Here is a 22,143-nt window from a genome sequence, read left to right as displayed (position 1 = left end):
TTTAAAGGGTTTTACAGCGCTTGCAACACAGGTCATATGAGCGCCAGTAAAAGGGATGAAAATTGGATAGTAAAAACTCTCTAGATGTACAATTACAAAGATTTGAGGAAAAAGTAAGATGAAGGGGAATGGTTCAAAGAGAGAGCAGATGTAGATTCGAATAGCACACTACTATCAGTGTACTTAGTTTGAGATCACCTAAATGTTTCACCCAGACACCAGCACAAGATCCCACTAAGAGGAATAGACTCAAATGTTTACAAATCATATGTTAAAAAAAATAAAAAAATAACTACATAAAAGAGAGATGATTTGCAAGGAAAAAAAGATCATCTCCCAAAACTATAACTATACATTCGACTGTTTCCCTCCCAGCCAAGGACTCAAGCCAGGACAAAACTAAGTGATCTCATTCCAAGACAAGGACAGAAAGCAATTGGAAAACAGATACAGGGGGATAGAAGACAGCAAGTACATCCCTGCCCACTATGGGAAGTCGGGAACCCCACCCAGTCCAAGCGATTTACAAGGGGTCCAAAGTAAATATCAACACTTAACATGTAGGATGTGGCATGTACAGGTCTTAAAACAATTTTTTTTTGGTTGACAGAGACAATGCTGTCAGGTACTCATTTTACACCCAAGTGCGGTGAGAGAATGTGATTCAAGTTCTCTTTTCCAAAGACTCAACTTTCTGTGAAACTCGAACAAGGAAACTACCAGTCAGTCTGAAGGTGAGTGTCACACCACAAAGCTGCAAAAACAAAAATGAACTGAACAGCAGTAATTTGGGTCAGCTAGTAACACCATTTCTTCTGTCAATCAATAATCGTAATGGAGCTCAACCAGCGTCATGTCTCGTCCTACACGTCAAGTCTTGCTGTTGTCCTGGAACCCCTTGTTGAGCTCAAATAATTTTTTTCATCCATTCAAAGAAATAAAAACAATCAAAGCTTTTCATAATTTATTTTTCAACATTCATAAACTGTACATTTTACACACAAAACTGTACATTGTACAGACAAAATTGTACAATTTACAGACAAACTGTACATTTTACAGACAAAACTGTACATTTTACACAAAAAACTGTACATTTTACAGACAAAATTGTACAATTTACAGACAAACTGTACATTTTACAGACAAACTGTACATTTTACACACAAAACTGTACATTTTACAGACAACACTACATTTTACAGACAAAACTGTACATTTTACACACAAAACTGTACATTTTACAGACAACACTGTACATTTTACAGACAAAACTGTACATTTTACACACAAGACTACATTTGACACACAACACTTTCCTGCACTATTCTGATCTCAATCTCAACAATAACGTTTTTAAAATTTTGGCCAGAAAACTTCATATATCAAAATAGATTAAAATGACCTTCATCTTGTCAAAAACTCTCAAACCTGAGACTTCACGCCTACTTCAAGAAAATCCCAGTTTTAAGAGTTTTGGACAAGATGGGGATTCTTTTAATTAATCGATATTTGAACGAGTTTACTGGCCAAAGCTTATAACTTACTCAATCCTAGAGATTTTTGCTACTTTTCAAAATTGGAAAAAATGTATTTAAATTTAAAACGAGCATGTGCATAGATAATTATATTCAACTAACATGTAAAAATTAAGGACATCATTAGCTTTTTTACTATGCCTATAATTTGTCTTTAAAAAATGCAATAAATAGGCATGGGGTAAAAGTTACCCCGGGTGTACTACGAATATAGTCGGTGTTAGGGTTGAGTGAGTTAAAACATGCTTTTCCCAGAGTACGGCGTAATAAACATCATGTACAAATAGCTAAATACAATAAACTAATGATAAAGCCATTATCTCGTGTGTCACAGACACCATCCACAATCAACCCATGCGCTCGTTCAAAAGAAGAAAAATTAAAATCAAGTTAGAAATAGAATATGAAACTGGAATTGGAATAAAGTCATTCAGAAATGAACTTTGAACTCAAGGTGGAAGTGAAAAATTGGCAGTATTTCCGGATTTAGACTAATTCAATTTTTCATTTGTTAAACAATTTCAAAGACCGAAGCAACAGTTAGTACCCTCCCCCCTTCCCCCCCATTTCACAAAGGGTCGTGTGTACTAATTGGTACCGGCTATAAAAAGTCATGTACACAAACATGAATAAAATAGCTTAAAAAGAACCAAATAAATAAAAAACATTATAAAAATTAAAAAATACCAAACATGGAATGTTTTGGGCTCAACACCCAAAGACAACAAAAAAGTTCTATCTGTTATTTGTTTTTCTACCTGACTATTTCCAGTTCACATTTCTCAATGCTTTTGTATTCCACCTTGAATAGGATATTGGTTCAGTCATATCAATACAAAATAGAATTACTTTCAGAAATTGTTGAAAAGGTCAAATTATGACCTATGTTACACAAATAATGCTATAGGTCAGATTCAAAAGCATAACCATTCGATTCCACCATCAACATTCACACTCTTTCCACCATCAACCTAACACATCAACATTCACTCTCTTTCCACCATCAACCTAACACATCAACATTCACATTCTTTCCACCATCAACCTAACACATCAACATTCACACTCTTTCCACCATCAACCTAACACATCAACATTCACTCTCTTTCCACCATCAACCTAACACATCAACATTCACATTCTTTCCACCATCAACCTAACACATCAACATTCACACTCTTTCCACCATCAACCTAACACATCAACATTCACTCTCTTTCAACCATCAACCTAACACATCAACATTCACATTCTTTCCACCATCAACCTAACACATCAACATTCACACTCTTTCCACCATCAACCTAACACATCAACATTCACTCTCTTTCAACCATCAACCTAACATCAACATAGCATTCTAAACATTATATACACTTATCACCCTCACTTTATATTTCACAATCAAAGTACATCAAACAAAAAAAATGGAAAATCAAATACTGCAAATATCTTGATAAAATGCACATCAATAAATTACGACATTGACTTTTCACTTCCACAACTTGCTTCCGCCGGCACCTCGGAAACTGGAGAATAAAAAAAGTGACATAATTTTTTTTTTTTTTTAAAAACATAAAAAATCACAATATAGTACAAAAGTACCATCTGTATTTGACACAAGAGTACAGATAGCTGCTCTTATTCAAATGTTTTTCCAGTGCCACATGGATTTGATGAACTAACAAGAACGACACCCAAAAACTTCAGAAACAGGAACCATAACTCCAAATGATGATGATGCTGTACTTTCTACTTTTTAAAATATTTGTTTGAATTTCTATTCTCGTCATCATTTGTGACGCAACGCCTAACTCGACAACTGTCTGTCAGTCAATTAATATTTTTGACATATCATTTCTGACATAACGCTTAACACGACCACTATCTAACTGTCAGTCAATTTACATGTTTGACATATCATTTCTGAACTAACGCCTAACACTATCTAACTGTCTGCCAGTCAGTCAATTTACATTTCTGACGTAACGCCTAACATGACCACTATCTGTCTGTAAGTCAATTTACATTTTTGACGTAACGCCTAACACGACCACTATCTGTCTGTAAGTCAATTTACATTTCTGACGTAACGCCTAACACGACCACTATCTGTCTGTAAGTCAATTTACATTTCTGACGTAACGCCTAACACGACCACTATCTGTCTGTAAGTCAATTTACATTTCTGAGTAACGCCTAACACGACCACTATCTGTCTGTAAGTCAATTTACATTTTGACGTAACGCCTAACACGACCACTATCTGTCTGTAAGTCAATTTACATTTCTGACGTAACGCCTAACACGACCACTATCTAACTGTACGTCAATTGTCATGTTGACATTCATTTCTGACGTAACGCCTAACACGACCACTATCTGTCTGTCAGTGCAGTCAATTTACATTTCTGACGTAACGCCTAACACGACCACTATCTGTCTGTAAGTCAATTTACATTTTTGACGTAACGCCTAACACGACCACTATCTAACTGTCAGTCAATTTACATTTCTGACGTAACGCCTAACACGACCACTATCTAACTGTCAGTCAATTTACATTTCTGACGTAACGCCTAACACGACCACTATCTAACTGTCAGTCAATTTACATTTTTGACATATCATTTCTGAACTAACGCCTACACATCTAACTGTCTGTCTGTACAGTCAATTTACATTTCTGACGTAACGCCTAACACGACCACTATCTGTCTGTAAGTCAATTTACATTTTTGACGTAACGCCTAACACGACCACTATCTAACTGTCAGTCAATTTACATTTCTGACGTAACGCCTACACACCACTATCTCACTGTCAGTTTTCAATTTACAATTTCTGACGTAACGCCTAACACGACCACTATCTAACTGTCAGTCAATCATTTTGACTTCATTTCTGACGTAACGCCTAACACGACCACTATCTAACTGTCAGTCAATTTACATTTCTGACGTAACGCCTAACACGACCACTATCTAACTGTCAGTCAATTTACATTTCTGACGTAACGCCTAACACGACCACTATCTAACTGTCAGTCAATTTACATTTTTGACATATCATTTCTGACGTAACGCCTAACACGACCACTATCTGTCTGTAAGTCAATTTACATTTTTGACGTAACGCCTAACACGACCACTATCTAACTGTCAGTCAATTTACATTTCTGACGTAACGCCTAACACGACCACTATCTAACTATCAGTCAATTTACATTTCTACGTAACGCCTAACACGACCACTATCTAACTGTCAGTCAATTTACATTTTTGACATATCATTTCTGACGTAACGCCTAACACGACCACTATCTAACTGTCAGTCAATTTACATTTTTGACACAAACAAAAGCTTTATCCAAAGGGTGGACTTAGTGAATCAGAGGAGTTTCAAAATCTTACACAAACACCCAGTCTCGGGTTTGGTGCTCAATAAATGCAGGAGTCCACATAGCTCAACTAATCAATGCACAGAATTGCTAGGTTTTCAAAACTCCAAATTGGGTCATTTTAGATCTTGTTCTCCTGCTTCTCATTTTTAACTGAGGCTAAAATTGAACAAGGCTCCATCCAATCTAAAACGTTTTAAAGAATTCGGATTAAAAATAAATAATTTTTATATTTAATTTCAATTTTTTTTTTCAAAAACTATTTACATCATTTGATGTTTTTTAAAATGTAAGCCTGTATAAAGGTGATAGAAACAAAATTGTTGTCTCGGTGCCCTTAGACATCGTTAGGGTTGATTTGAAAGGAAAATTCATTGTTATCTTTTGGATAGAACTCTGTTTTGTGAAATAGATGTATGTCTGCGTACTGTTTACCAGGCCGGAGTGTTGGCCATCTTAGTGTGTCAAGAGCTGCTGACACATACTTCCTTCTTTCACACAGCACATTTCTATGGCAAAAAGCAGCGTTTAACGTTTAATCTGAACAGGGAAAAGAATGCTCAATGCGCATCTTGCAGTATTCCTTCACAGCCATTAGGCTCATGAAGACAGGGATATCCCAGTATCTATAGCAATTGCTTGCTACCCTTTGGATAAGATGCTAATCTTAATCCATCGCAAAACACTATCTGTCAGATTTAACAGGCCTGGCTATCCGATCACTGTTGGGGCAGATAAGGGAGGGAGGGGGAGTGAGAAGAAACACCGACTTCAAAGGGGATCCATCTTGGCCCCTTTGCACATGAAGCAAATTCTTTAATCAACTGAGCCATCAAAATGTGTATCTTGTATTTCACACCTGACAGATAAACCAAGATCTGACTTGAGCTCATTGACGCTGATAAGTTAAACAAGATTTCATGTCACGGTAGAGAGTGATCAAATTAATTATTACAATCAATAAGTGATCAAATTTATTTTTAACACTCAAAATCTCCAATGAACATCAATTGACAAAGATGATTATATACAGCTTCAAAAATAGATTGAAATACTAAACACGTAGTGTTTTGGGCTCAAAACCTTTATTCGGTCAACAACAAAGTCAAAATGATAATACTTCCAATGAAATTTTACCGTTTTTACTGCTTTGTTATTAGCTGAAGAAGGGTTTTGAGCCCAAAATGCTCTAAGTTTAGAATTTTGTGTTTTACTTTTAACAGTCCACATCTTCTACCAGTATCAGCTTGGTATTCTATATTTCTTATAATGTGTCAACAAAATGGACATCAACGCACGGATAGCACCACCAGGGTGTCTGGATGACATACGGTGACGACATTTTATTGAGTTCAACAAAATACGTGCAGCACTGAATAAAAGTAAAAATTAAGCCGGAATGAAAGAAGGCGTTTACAGTGCAACCTACATATAACAAGATCGCCGTTGAGGCCAATGGTTTTTTATGTCTTTGTGCAGCTATATGGTCTTGTGGTATGACTCTCACTTTCAGATCAGAAGGTCCTGGGTTCGAGCCTTGCTCGGCGCCTAGTTGAGTCCTCGGAGAAGGCTCTTTACTCACATTCTCTCACCATTCTCAAGTGTAAAATGAGTACCTGGCCGTTAACAGCGTCATCTCTGTCCGAAAAATTGTAATATTGCCTAACAGGCGTCATGTACCGTCCTACATATTAAATGTTTCTGTTAGCCAGGGACCCCTTGTAAAGCACTTTGAGCATGTTTAGTAAATATGCTCAATTTTTACAAAATAATTTTATAAGCAAATGTCAATATTCTGATATATACATAAAAATAAAGAAAAAGTGAAGGCAAAAAGCAATGTTTGCAATGAGAAGCAGTAAAGCATGATTTTGGTGAGAGCCATTTTAGAGTCAGGGATTTGTAATGTTGATGATGACAAATGGTTGATGAAGTGAAGGAATCCTCAATCTTGAACTGTCTTCGCCTGCAGTTTCTGCATGTGCAATGACGTCGATCAATAGTTCTCCAACAGTGTCATGTTCTACAAAGCACCTGAGTTGTTCAATGGCTACTTTTATGTCAATGCTGGAAACATGCTCAATGTGCTTTACCAAGGGTTCTAGGCCAACAACAACAACCTTACCATACAGGACAATACGTCAGTCACGCATGAGAGGCTCTATTACTATTACACAAAGCCACAGAGAAAGACGTGTTCTGTATCATCCCATTTACGTACTCACCCCTTAGACTTCATGGCCTTTTTCCCTGGTTTTTCTCCCATACCCAGATTACTACTGCTGTCCGTCACCATGGCTTCGTCCAAATCCGAATGTTGCGTCGTTTTGATTGTCTTTTTTATATTGATGACCTGGAAAGAAATTAAACACACACATTAGAAGAAAACAAAAGAAAATGATAGTTTTTCACAAAGGCCAAAATATCAAGCAAGATTGTCATGAGAAATTTAAAGATAAAGAAAAGAAAAGCCAGATAAAATGTTTGATCCCACAGTTGAGAGTAGAGTCCCAATTCTATTCGTTATTGCCAACAGTCATAGGACAATGGAATTCAAACAGCTGAGGAATCTTCAATGAATCTTCATCAAGTTTCAGCTTACACAGAATAAAATAGAATGGAATGGATTGGAACACAAAGACTTATGACTGACATATTAATCATAAATAATAGAAGTGAAAAGTTTATAATAATAAAACTTTCCTTAACAAATATAAAACAACGTGGTTCTCCAATTGATAAATTTAAGCAAAAAATTCCTAACAAAACAAAAAAAATGCTCCCCATGCTTTTATTTTTAAAGCTGATATTTTTTTCTTCTATCGAGACCACATTTATTCCCATGACTTCATTTTTTTTCTTTGTGAAAACAAAAACGAAATTCAACGACACAATTGAAAAGAAAACTATACACAATATTCGTATCAATGATGGTGATGGTAAAAACTGACAATAAATTATATTCATGATAAAAAAAAATTTTAATTAAAAAATTTATACAAAAGACAGCATAGGAGGCAATTGACCAAAAATCTTAAATTTCCATTCTTGTTAAATTCAAGAGTGAAATAAAAAAAACAATCTATTCTTTGGAGGGTTTTTTCTCTCAATATTTTTGGGTGTAAAAATGAAGATAAATCAAAGATGATTTTGAAAAAAAAAACAAAATACAAAAAAAAAAAAACAAAAAAAAACAAACTGCAATGCAAAATTTTCCACATGGACAAAATAATCTTACCTCTTGCTCCAGCTGTGATTTGAGTTTATTTTGTTTGTTTTTACAAATATTGGCTTTGTTTATTTGTTCCTCAATTCCCTTGAGAACTCCATCACAGCCATTACACCTAAACAAACATATACAAAATCTATTATTCTTTATTGAACAAGGTCTTTACTCTTTTTATTTAGAGTATACATTATATGCGGTTAATGCATTGCACTGTTATCTGGAATGTCACGGGTTCGAGCCCTGCTTCTGGCACTTTCGTTTTTCTCCTTAGTCAAGGTTATTAACCCCCAGTTTGCTCACTGTAACAACATGGGTGATTCCTGTCGACATCAGACATCTTGTTTGATGGATTATCTATATCTTTCATGGAATGCCTTGGCGACGGTATCTAATGGTGCCGTGGCAGAAGGCATTTTATAAAAAATTAGTTCCAATTTCCATTTCATTCCAAACTGGATCCAAAAATCATCATTCTATGGAGGTCATCAGCCATTAACATTCCAGTGTTAGTCTTGAAAAGCTGACCTAAAATAAAATACATCTAGGAGCACATTTAGAGCACAATAAAGATCAAAATACAAAGCTACCAACCCTTCACGTTCTAAAAGAGGAATAAAAATAATCAGACAATAAGAATTTGTTACAAATAGAAAATGACCATCAACGTTGCCACCAAACACACAAAGACAGCATTCTGACTAGGTACCACAAACTGATTTTTCATATGTGCAGAAACACATAACCAAGCACACAGTCATATAGATCTTGTAAAAACTTGAACACAGCTTTTTACAGTAACGAAATCGGACCACAAACAAATAAGTTATGAATTTTTCTAATTTTATTACGTACTCCGAGAATGCATAAAATTAGAAATGCGTCAAAAGTGTCAACTTCAAGGGATATTTACAAAAAAAGTGTTCAACATAAGATCAAAAGAAAGCATAAAATGGTACATGAAGTGGTAGATTATTAATACATATGAAAATGAAGTACATGTGAAAATAAATAGCAGTAGCACAATCCATCAAAAAGTAAGAAAATTTATATGGACTTAGTCATATTTTGAGTAAATCTCAAAACAAAAGCAAAATAGACTGTTTTTGTACAGATATATATTGAGAAATTGAGGCATGATTATCCTAATAACTTTAAAATGCAATCTATTCGTGCTTGTATACAAGCTTAATTTTTTACAGAAGTATACAATAACAATTACTTGCGGAAAATCGACGACAAAGTCGAAGAAAAGGCCAATTTTGCCGTAATTTTGTGCAAGGGCAAAAAACGAGTACAAAAATAGGAAAATATTCCTCAAATGCTTAATAATCAAGATAGAACAATGAAATTTGCCATACTTATGTATTTTGAGGCACTGAATCCAATGAAAATGTCCATTTTATGATAGGAATACAATTACAGTAATGAAATAAAAATAGATAATCAAAAAATATGATTAAAGTAACGTAAATATATAAGACCCATGGAAAATCGTTAAAACATACCAAATTCATCATATACATGACATATGTCTATGCAGAAATGAAATATACCATAAATATGCATTAGAAACAACCAGGATGTGGAGGATTACATCTGTAAAGAAATGGAACATTTCATGACAAATTTAAAAACAGACGGTACAAGATTATACAAAGTCAAAAAGATTAAAAGATAGGAAGACCCATATGCCATATCGTAACACAGACAAAAAGAGAACAGTAAGCAAAGGCTATACAAATAAATGTGTACATGAAAACAATGACAATTAAAAATTCATCAACAGAACACATCAAGTCTTGGCTATGATCGTACTTCATATGAATAAAATAACAAAATAAATTTATTGTTTACGACGTCTCTTACGAGGCCTAACAACAGGCATATCCTCATCACATCCAATATGTTTACAAAGCCGAACATAAAGCTGTTCTATATTTCCACCACTTGACAAGATATTCTCACCCAACACAATCTTTCTGTATTTAATTTGACTTTTCAAAATTGACTTAACATTTTCCTGATCCAACAGACGATCTAAATCCTCCTTGGTGGTACACACTCCCCCCTGGCATAAAATGTCATTTATAAGGTCATTTCTAATTCTAAGTTTCTTAAGCTCTAATTCTTCCTTCATGCGTTTACTTTCTTCCATTCTAGCCTGTATCACTACCCTAACATCTCTCTGTCTTTCCATACTTTTCTTCTTCCACCCCGGTGCATGTTTTCTTGCATCAACTAAAAGCCTCTTTATCTTTGAGACATCCTGTTTCTTTAAATAATTACTAGTCTTATTGATCTTCCACATGTTAAGTACAGTCCTGAAATGAATAGTTGAATTTCTACTTCTACACATATCATAATCTAAATGTCCAAACATACGTTCTCCAATTAAATTTGTAAGTGGAGAAGATTTCAAAATTAACAGCAATTCTTCATCAACAACATTACCAAACACACCATCAGGCAAAAAATCAGCCAACTGACGTTGGAATACAATAACAGACTTTGTAACAAGTGCAACAAAAGTAGAAAAAACTATACATTGATCAACAGGAGGATTGGTATGGTCATAAGGTACATTACATGAAAAATCATCAAAAACAGGAAAAGCATCCTCAAGTTTAAAATCTTCAGCAGACCATTTGGTAAGGGCGGAGTTCATTGCCTTAACATAGAAAGGAAAATCACCATGAGATTTACAACTGTTCATCAATGACCAGTAAGGGCCAGTGAAGAAAACATGGAATATAAGAAAGAGCATAAATAATAGAATACAATTTATCATCTTTCATATCGGCCAAAACACTTTGTGTAAGTAAATTGGAATGGGTGCAATAATCAGACAAAAATTCAATAACATCATCACGATGAAATGTAATGGCAGAGGCATTTTCAAATAAATTATTAAAGCGATTGCTTCTGAAACTCGTGAAAGCTGAATGTTTGTTTTTAGTATGAATGAATGTCAACCACTGTTCACGGCAACCACTTTTTTCATCACCACGAGGGCCAAGGATAGAAGAAACTGTTCTAATAAGTCTAAAGGCTGAGGGCTCAGATGCAGATGAAAAATGAGAATACTTGGAGTCTAAGTCTCTACCAACTTTACCTATTTCATTATCAATACAAGAAACAGCATCTTTAGCAGAAATTACAAGTCCTAAAAGAAAGTGGGCATTGCAAAACAAAAAATGGGTTGATGCATCTTGTCCAAGTAAATCCTTTTTATATGCTGAAAACTTTTCATCAAAACTTTTCATTACAGAGGCTCTGTCAGACATTAAACATTTTATCTTAGATAAGGTTTCATTAAATACTTCCTCTTTAATGGTTTCTTGACTTGTCTGACAATAAATATCACAAAGATCAGATAAAACTTCAATGCTTTTTTCTAATAAAGTATCTGCATCTTCACAAGCAACCTCTGTAAATCCTAAGGACAAAGTAACACCATTATCGAGAACAACATGTCGTTCTAAATACTGTCTTTTTTGACGACTGGTGCCATCAGTGGCAAGAGTAACATGTTTGCTTTTTCTAATTTCATCAACAACTTGATGCTTAGATATAATACTAGCTTCATTGGCAAAATTTAAAACAGTGGAAGTACATGGCAAATCATCATCAGTAAATTTACATTTAAATAATAAATCACTAACAGTTCGAACAACCTTAGTACAATTTTGTGCAGCAACATTACACTCACCAAGCAAAGACATATAAGTAAGCCTTACATCATCGCTAAAACGATTATTAGAATGATCTCTAGTTTCCAAAATTGAATCAGAATCTGTAGAAATATCTTTTAAAATAACTTCACTTAAAGCATTTGATTGTTGCTTGTACCTGCTTTTCATGGTTTGTTCAGAGTGAACTTTAGCTTTAAGCTTTAAAATATCAGAATTTAACAAATCTTCTTTAGCACAAAAATTTTCTTTATTACTAACTAATTCAGCCTTCAAAAGATGATTTTCTTGTTTCAAAACAACTACTTTTTTACCAAGCACAACATTACGTTTATATAACTTAGAACGCTTTAAACTAGATAACGTTTGTGACAATTGAAAATTACTCAATTTCTTCGTTAAGTCAATGACTTCATTTACAAGATTTTCATTTTGTTTAAGATCGTTTCTTTCATTCTTAAGAATGTCAATAGACAAATTCAAGGCCTCTATCTTAGACTCTGCTTTTGTAAGCTTTTGTTTCAAAGACAATATCTCAGATTTTAATTTGTTGTCGTTAACACAATTTACACATTCTGAAAATGAAGACACATTAGATGGTACTGGTACTGTTTCAAAATCAAACTCCAAAAGGTAAGCATCCAAAACATTTTTTTACTTTTAGTTTTTTTCAAGGCCTTGATCTTTTTAACAATCTGAGAAATTTTACAACTTATCTGTTTATCACTAAATTTATCAACATAACCAAAAAGAGCTAACAATCTACGTGTCCAATGACAAACAAAACTATCAGGAAGAGAAGACTTATTTTTAAAACATTCAAGTTCATAAATAATAATATTTGTAAGTACCAAAGGTGGATTGGGTGTTGACAGAGTGAACTTGGAGGGGTCGTCAATCAGTGCTGCCTTGCATAAGCCAATGTTCTCCAAGGGTTGAGATATGGAGGAAAGATCAGCGGGAGCGTCCAAGTCTTCATGATGGATGGCATTTGTAATTGCATAAACGAGACATCCCTTCGTTACATGATGCTGATCCGGAAATAGCTGGTCAAACCATGAAATAACCTGAAAAGATGAATTAGGGATACATGATAATATGCTCAAATGAATTTAATTAGGTAATAACATTACAACTAAAAAAAGAAACATTAGCTCATGTGATACCTGGGGTTACAAGGCAAAACTTCTCACTGCATCAAAAACAAAAAATATTCATTTTTTGATAAAAATACTGACACCTGTATCAGGTCGTCCATATTCAGGACTAAATACGAAATTTCAAAAAAGTTTTCCAAACAAAATAACACTGGCTTGGATTTGAGCCTGCCATCTTCGGCTAGCGAACTCTCTTTGCTGATGTGTTTGACTGCGAAATCAACAAAAATCATATCACAAAAGTTTTATTTTCACTCCCATCTTCTTTAACTGGTGAATTAAGCTACTGTTCGTTTTATATTAAGAGCAATGATCATAATTTGAATGCTAACGAAGTATACCGTCGAGAATTATGCCAGTAAATGGATGTTTGCGACGTAAACTATACAGATACAGATACCTATACTATAACTGCAGAAAGAATATTTCTTTTTAAAAAATGAAGTTTTTATATAGTGATAGTGTGTTCCCATGGTCATGACCATTCTCAACTCCCCATGGAGCATACAGTACGGGCTGCTAAATGAAGCGCTCACATAAATGTACCCTTAAGTTGGGTACTCAGGTATGCCTGAATCGATTACACTTAATCACAACTTACATCTTCCCATGTGAAACCATTCCCCTCACATTTCAACATGTACAACTGCGCAAGTATCCTATGGGTCACTACGGGCAGATCTGGCATCGACTTCCGTCGCCCTCGTCCAGTCTTCAGGAAAATGCCTCCAAGTACCTCATACAATGAATCACCTACAAAATAAAATCAGAGAGAAAAGACATGAGCAATGGATAAGTAAATTATAATAAATATCATTTTTTAAAAAGTAACCGGTCCCGTTAGCTCAGTTGTACAGCGTTCTCTTCAGGTCAGAGGTTCAAACATATTGGCTATGACAAATAAAGTCGTAAAACTGTATTGTTTCAGCTGCCCGCCTTACGTTCCACATTAAGGGCAAGGGAACAGTGAAATGACTGGTGGTTGGCCCGTGTCAGTATGGGTATACTATACTGTGACTGGGTGATAATTGTGAGTTGTGTTACACCGCATTTCTCAGTGTGGCAGCATGCAAATAATTGTTGAAGCAACACCGTCTCTAATGAGACCAAAGGTGGATTGGATGTTAATAGAGTAAAAACTAAACTTTCCGATCAAAGGTAGAAGTTAAAAGGTTGGAAGTTCGAATCCCCCCTACCACTCCAGGCAGCGCAAAGTTGAATCCTGGGAAAAGGGTCTTTACACATATTTTCCCACCCCCATGAGTAAAATAAAGTACCAGGCCTCATCAGCATCGTCTGTGTCCATAAAAATAGAATGGCAGACGGAATAGCGTTTTAATTCAGGTTGCAGGTTACAAAAACAAAAATTACAACATCCTGCCCTATGCATTAAATAAATGTTGCATTTGGTCTGGGAAAACTTGTAAAGTGTCCTAAGTACTGTAAATGGATGTGATATTGCGCTATATGAACCACCAGATATTTTTTTCTTCTAAATATCTGTCTAAATTTGGCAGTCAGATGTCCACGAAATGTGATCATTTTTTTTATTTTATTCTCCTGTCTCGATCTAGTAGAGATCTACCATGTCCAAAGAAATATCACAAGATATCTATAATATCTAACTAGCATTTCATTAAAAACAAGCTATTTTCATTAAAAGTTTAGTACTTACGCAAGGAAGAAGAAATATCCCCATTTGTCGTCTGCTCAGTTTCAGCGTCAGGAGTATCGTCCGCCATTTTGTTTTTGATTTTTTTCTTTCAATGTCAACAAACCGGTTTCGTGGTGGGTTTGAAGTCATCACGCTCGCTTCAAACGAAGCTGATCTATATAATTTCTTCACATTTTTAACGGAAAATGATTTATCTTTAATATGCTGGAAAGAAAAGTTGATATTTTTAAATTTTGACGGGAAAAATTTATCTTTGAAGTTTTCAATCGAAGATCTACCCTACTTCATTATTCGCGATATTCGATTGAAAGGAACGGAAATGAACGCCAGAATCTCGACTTCCGTTTAGTGAAAACCGCTTGTTGATTGGACAATTTCTAAGGGAGCGATCCTTATTTCAACGAACTTGGTCCCAAAAAAAAATGGAGAAATTATTGGTTCGCCGATCAAATCCCGATAAGAGTGCGTCATAAAAACGCAATTATAACAGAATTTCTATTAAAAAATAGATAAATCTAATAAGATGTTAAGACAGAGATAAGATTGAACAACAATAATACGTTGGTTTCATAAAAGTGGTTTAATAACATTTTTTTTAGTCAGAAGTTAAAAAGTTGCTATTTCACACCATCCCGGCCCCTTGGCAGGGGAAATCAACTTTTTTTGACTGGCGTTTGCGGTACCTATTCTGACACAGCTGGCAAAATGAACACATGTCTTAGGTAATGGAATGGGGAAGAGTGAAGGGACACAATTAATTTTCCTACTTACCTCCCTTTTGGCAATCATTACCATCACACCGTTTTCTATTTCACCCCACCCCCCTTTTTTTTTTCTTGTCTTTATCACTATTTATTATTGAAAATTGTAATTTTACAGACATTGACAGAATGGAGGAAAGAAAGAGTGAGGAGAATAGGGATGGTGTCACCAAAAGTGGAAGAGTTGCCAGATATGAAAACAGCTAACTAAAATGTTCAACATTTCAATGTCAAATGTAAATAATGGAACTAAGATTATCCCAGTATCTGTTGTGCTAAATGGACAGTAGCGATATTGCTCATCTACTGTTGGGTAATTTCAGGTAGAACTAAAAAACCCAGTTACCCAATCACTGTTTGGTGGACAGGGGGATTAAGAATAAAATAATCTCGAATGCCACCGGTATTTCTGGTCCAATGGTTGTGAGACAGTTGCTCTATCTCTGAGCTATCACGAAACTCTTCAAATGTCAAATCGACAGGTTTTAACTTTCAACAGTAAATCTCTAAAAATTGAAACATCGTCATCATGACGAGATATTCATTGTTCACTGCAGAAGATTTAACTCTGTCAAAAAACTATGAAAAATAATAAATAAAATTATTCTCAGACCTGTCAATGGCAGCAAACTTTTTAAAAACCTGTCTATTCTTGAGAGAAAAAATCTTTAAGAATAAAAATGGAAGATTTCTAGCCTTATTACCATTTGAAATGCTGAAGAGTTGTAACGTAGCCGATATAGCTCATAATATGTCAATCATATCATAAATCATTCGCCTAAATTTTGGTTAAAATTTCAGAATCTCAAGTTCAAAATTTTGCCCCTAAAAAATGTGTATACATTGATAATATCTCTAAGACAGGCATGTATGTATTTTGATTTACCACTGTTCCAATACATTGACGATATGACTGATAGATTTGTCGTGGACATCCCTGCCAATGGCATAATCTACCTCCAACTGTTGGTTTTTCTGGTCTAGCTTGCCGTGGATGATGTCTGCATAGATCACCTCAATGATCAAATCCTGAAAAATCATTCATTCATTAAGTCAACAAATTATTTCATTAAACAAAATCATTAAGTCAACAGTTTCAAATATCGGCGTAGTTCCTCAAAAATCACAAGTTACTCGGTTCTACTTTGAAAGCAGAACTTTGAACTTTAAAGGACTATTATTTTTGCTATTAATAAAACCATTTTTCTACAGATAGGGGAATTCTGTCAGGATTACTTTACTTATATCTACAAAACTTTAAACTTTATTTCATGGCACGATTTAGACAAAGTAAGATAAAATCTACTTAATATATATTTAGGTCATATTTTATAATTAACTGAAAAATATCATCACTTATTTACTTTTTGTAAAACTCGTTTTTTTCTAAATTGAAGAATAAAGCTGCAAATATATTAGATATATCAATGAATCAAGATTTGCTTTTGTTCTGAGATTTTCCCCCTTTTGTTGCTGCTTATTGACATCAATACTTAGGTTGACGGAGTCAGTCGATTATCTGAAGAAGAAGAAGAAGAAGAAGAAGAAGAAGAAGAAGAAGAAGAAGAAGAAGAAGAAGAAGAAGAAGAAGAAGAAAAAGAAGAAGAAGAAAAAAAAGAAGAAGAAGAAGAAGAAGAAGAAGAAGAAGAAAAAGACAAAGAATAGAAGGCCTGGATAAAATTTCAAAATACAAACGGTGAGACCAAAACACAAACCTCCAAATTCCTGACATTTTCTATGTCCAGTTCCTCCAGTAAGACAGAGTAGGGAATACACTGAAAGAGGGGAAAAAAATAAATATAGCATCAAATTATACAAGAAATGATTGACAAAATGAATCCAGCAGTGCTTTTAGTTTCACGACGGCAAAGATTAGATAATGAAAGCTTGGCAATAACACGAGACTTTTTAAATATAAACAAATTTTTAAAATAAAATTCCCTTCATTCATCCCATAGGGAAATTTGTAGTCTATTCCAAGGGAAGACTGGAATAACCCAGGCTTTAGCTCAAAGCCACACAGTACAGTGGTGGGTGATCAAACTCGGCACCTTTCGGGTACGAAGCAAAGACTGTACCTTGAGCCACGCAGCCCCTTTACAAAAATCATTTTCTCATAATTCAGTTGTTACGTAGAAACTCCATTAAAAATTCATACACGTACCTTGTTGGCAGTTGCAAGGGAGACAACTGTAAGGTGTCTAAGTTTGTTCAACTGTTGGGGAGTCAGATCAGGCAACTGGGATGTGCTTGCTGGGAAGTCAGTAAGACAATAATAATAATGATTAATAATGATAACGATGATGATAATAATAACAACAATGATTATTGTAGGGCTTATGGTAGTAAAAGCAAACCTACAATAACTATTAGATTAAAACAAAGAGCACATTTTAGAATTGAGCACACTTGATCCAATTGTCTGCAATGGCCTGATGGGTAGGAGAAGAATCTGGAGAGGTTTTTTTTCTTTGTTTTTTTCATGGAGTCATAAATGTAACGGTCTCTTGTACATGGATTATATCAGCATAAATTCAAGTATGATAAAACATAAAATGTACACCCACTTATCAGGTCATGGGCCTTTTTTCCCCATTTTACGACAGAGATATTTTCTAATGTCTGCTAAAGTCGTACACAATAATGTTTCTATTCAAATTCTTAAGAAAAATTAAAATAAACTTTCAATCTTTTACACAAGAGAGGTGAGCCTATGAATAAATAAATATGTCATGTTGGAAACTGCAACTTTTCACCCTTCTTATACTTTGTAGTGTTATAGTTGTAGAGATGCTAACCTCAACAATCAGAACTCTGACCTGCCAACTATTCACAATTCTATCCAAAGCAGCCAAACTATATCCTATCCAAAGTGGCCAAACTATGGCCTATCCAAAACAATGGCCCGATGTGCCTTATGGCGCTAGGGAATGAACTTGCAAATCATTCTCAAGTTTTGAGCTTACATTGAGAACAATTTTTAAAGCAAAAATATAGTATTTTGTCGGGTTTTTTTAAAAGAGAGAAATGAAATCTCTATATATTTCTATTTCTTTAGTTTTTATATTTATTTATTCCCAATGCATGCACAGAAAGTTAACCTTTGTAATCCTTATAGGTCCCAAAAGCAAATATATTGAGGAGTTGGAATACAGAGGCTTGCGGTCCAGTGCTCAACTGAAATGAAAACAAAATTAAATATGTATGAGATGTAGAGTTTCTCTTATATTGTGTCATAGTCAAGCAGGTTTGAATATGGTTAATGACAGGAAAAGTGACAATTTTTACAAAACAATGTGCCTGTAACTTACAGGTGATTGGAAATACATTCAGTTTGATCAAACATTTTGAATGCGGTATATAATTGAATATAAAAACAAAAATACATTAGACTCTGATGTAATGGCTTTAAAAATAGAACTAACAATATTATAATTTTTGATAGTCATAAAACAGTTATGTCAGCTAGGTGTTGAGAGATGGTCTTTGACTCGAATTATGATTTAAATTGGGTCGGAAGCTTTGTTTGAGCTGCAGATAGGGACTCGGGAGTAATGCCCATTGGAAAGACCTTATTATACATTTTCCTCTCTCTATCAGAGATGGACATCTAATTTAAAGGATTTATATTGTGTAAAGAAGAATTGACTTTGTCTGAAAATTTTAATAGCACCTAACAGGCGTTCTTCCAAATGAATGGAAAGGAACAAAGAACATGTCCGTTGGATATCCAAGGATAAGTATGAAATAAATTAAATCTTTTCTCTTTTGTTTTCTTTCAAATGATTAGTAATAAAAAATCTTCAATGACTTGGTGGCCAATTTCCACACATAAAGATCTATTTTTTGAAAGGTATCTAGGAATATATTTTTAAATACTGCACATTTGTGAAATTGACTTGTCAATTAGAAAACATTTCTGTCATGTGGTACAGAGCCATTACCTAACACCATCCCACACCACACAAACGTTGTGTCCATCTTCGGTATTGAAGCTGTAACAGTATGGATTGGATTGGGTTGTGGTACAGAGCCATAACTTAACACCATCCCACACCACACAAACGTTGTGTCCATCTTCGGTATTGAAGCTGTAACAGTATGGATTGGATTGGGTTGTGGTACAGAGCCATTACCTAACACCATCCCACACCACACAAACGTTAAGTCCATCTTCAGTATTGAAGCTGTAACAGTATGGATTGGATGGGGTTGTGGTAAAAAGCCATTACCTAACACCATCCCACACCACACAAACGTTAAGTCCATCTTCAGTATTGAAGCTGTAACAGTATGGATTGGATTGGGTTGTGGTACAAAGCCATTACCTAACACCATCCCACACCACACAAACGTTGTGTCCATCTTCCGTATTGTAGCTGTAACAGTATGGACTGGATTGCATTGGATTGTGGTAAAGAGCCATTATCTAACACTAACACCATCCCACACCACACAAACGTTGTGTCCATCTTCAGTATTGAAGCTGTAACATTAAGGCCCTACCAGCAATGCCCCCCAACCGGACTGGATGGGATGGGATTTCAAATGAACAGTTGGTAGAATTACAACCGATTTTCTTTTTTAAACAAGATCTTTCACAAGTTGACAGTCTTAAATAAAAATTAAAAAGGTTAAATTGGAAAAATATTTCAAAATAATGCTTAATTCCAATGAAACAGAAGGCACAATGTACAAAAACGACATATCTATATCTATGTACCTCCTTAACGTTTGGATGATCCAGAAATTCCCCAAACATGTAAACACCGGGAGCTCCCATGGCTTGATTGATAACACTGGCAGCCCCAGGACCCCTGGCATCCTTCAGCAACAGAAGAAATGGCTCAATGGGATTGGATGCCTTTTCGGAAGACATTGTCTGAAAATAATCAATAATACAAAAAACATATACTGAGCCGAAAACAAAGAATTATCACTGACTCACTTTATATCATATCTGGTACCCTCCAATGACCTCACTCACTCACTCCCTCATTCCCATGACCAGATGATCGTCGGGGAGACTTGTGAGATGCAGACTTCACAATGTTACGCCACTCTTTCCTGTCATTGACCTTCTCCAGAAGCTCGCCCATTCCTTGATGTAGTCCTGTCACATTTTCTTATGTCTTCCTCTCTTCCTTTGCCCTTCAAATGTTCCTTGAATCACAAAGTCTTGCATAAACTATTATGTGTGACCAAATCACGGTAGTTTTCTTCATTTTATTATTGACAGCATTTGTTCCTGTTATCCAGTAATATCTTCCACTTCCTTCCAAAAGTCTTTGTTTGTCCTGTGTTAAGTGTATAAGACACAGAGGAGTTTTCGGTAGCTCTTATTTTCAAAAGCAGTGACGAGGTGCTCTGTTTCTGTGTTTAACGTCCACGCCCGACACCCATACATCAGTATGGATAAGACAAGTAATTGATATAATTATGGATTGGCTCAAAAACCTGACATATAAAATGAATGCGCATAAAGCAAAATGGTCGATTTCATAGCCTTAGCAATCTAGATAAGTGTCCAGTCCAAAACCATCCGAGACAATGAATACGAATTGATAACAAATTACAACACATTGATTCTTCCTGGGGAAATTTGAGGTAAGGATCACATGACAATAATAATAATAATAATAATAATAATAATAATAATAATAATAATAATAATAAATGACATTTGTATAGTGCCTTACCCCGATTCGATTTCATCAGGCTCTAGGTGCTTATTATTATCATTGTTAATATTACTATTACTATAATTTTCTTTCATTGATTTGTAATTATAATCAGCATTCGTACTGTTTTCATAAGTGGTCAAAATAGTAAACTTACAAAAATCGGTGCAGTCAGGGCAAAAATTTCTGAACGATACCTAGCTTGACCTTGCAGGTAACATTGGGTATCGCTCTGATAGAGTGACACTTAATGCCTGCCTGATACTGATAATAATACTAATTCCAAGGTTAACCCTAATGAATGTCTATCTTTTGATTTTGTTAAATCGAATATATTTAAGATGATAATTTAAATTTTAGCAGAGCCCAAATGCTAAGTACAGTCATCTGAGTGTGATCGTAATAAATAGTAGTAGTAGTAGGCACTTTGATAGCTCCAGTCCAGTGGCCGCTGATTGGCTCACTCACTGAGTAGTAAAAGCGAAACTCTTTGTTGGCCAAACTCTTTTGTAACTTCATTTTTGGACCTTTACTACTGTTTTGGTCTCCATGGCGTTATTTGTGGACCTGGGTGGCTAATTTTGGTATCATTTTAAGGACACACAAAAAGCTTTCTAATGATGTGTTTCATTCTTTATTTCTGATTGCACTTCTCTGCAGAAAGCAAATGAAGTTAAAATTCTAACTCTGACTCAGACAACAGAGGGACAAAGTCAACAACAAAAGAGAGAGAGAGAATAACCAAAAGTTTCGTTCAACAATTCCGTTAGAGTGTTTGACTGATGGCTGCAGAGAAAATATAGACCTCTACCTGTATTTAGTGTAAAAGAGAGCACTGATTAAAATCAATCAATCAGGAATCGTTAACTGTGTTGTGAAGTTCATGAAATAAACGAAAGTAGAGATAAGGTAAACGGAAGTTTCACATCTGTGCTCTGTAACTTAAAAATTGATCGAAAAATTGTGGCGAGTGGCGAAATATGCTCAATCCAACCTTTGACCTTACTGAGTAA

General features: G+C 35.0%; 2 protein-coding genes across 2 annotated transcripts; both read right to left on the bottom strand.

Moving 5' to 3' along the window:
- Positions 1-950: 950 nt before the first annotated feature.
- LOC144969970 (COP9 signalosome complex subunit 7a-like) lies at positions 951-22,074 on the bottom strand. The gene is made up of 9 exons (XM_078909085.1): positions 21,942-22,074; positions 20,173-20,331; positions 18,551-18,626; positions 17,614-17,702; positions 17,165-17,224; positions 16,336-16,478; positions 8,177-8,282; positions 7,164-7,291; positions 951-3,067 (listed from the first exon to the last, which is right to left on the bottom strand). The coding sequence occupies exons 2-9, from the start codon at positions 20,326-20,328 to the stop codon at positions 3,031-3,033; spliced, it is 795 nt and encodes a 264-aa protein (XP_078765211.1). The 5' UTR covers positions 20,329-20,331; positions 21,942-22,074; the 3' UTR covers positions 951-3,030.
- LOC144969971 (uncharacterized) lies at positions 12,326-14,882 on the bottom strand. Its single transcript, XM_078909086.1, has 3 exons — positions 14,689-14,882; positions 13,615-13,766; positions 12,326-12,923 (listed from the first exon to the last, which is right to left on the bottom strand). Exons 1-3 carry the CDS (start codon positions 14,753-14,755, stop codon positions 12,423-12,425), a joined length of 720 nt encoding a protein of 239 aa, XP_078765212.1. The 5' UTR covers positions 14,756-14,882; the 3' UTR covers positions 12,326-12,422.
- Positions 22,075-22,143: the final 69 nt, after the last annotated feature.

Source organism: Berghia stephanieae, chromosome 4 (genome assembly GCF_034508935.2).
Source record: "Berghia stephanieae isolate SIO BIC M18660-M18661 chromosome 4, UCSD_Bste_1.3, whole genome shotgun sequence".
Lineage (NCBI taxonomy): Eukaryota > Metazoa > Mollusca > Gastropoda > Nudibranchia > Aeolidiidae > Berghia > Berghia stephanieae.
This window is presented reverse-complemented; position numbering and strand designations above follow the sequence as displayed.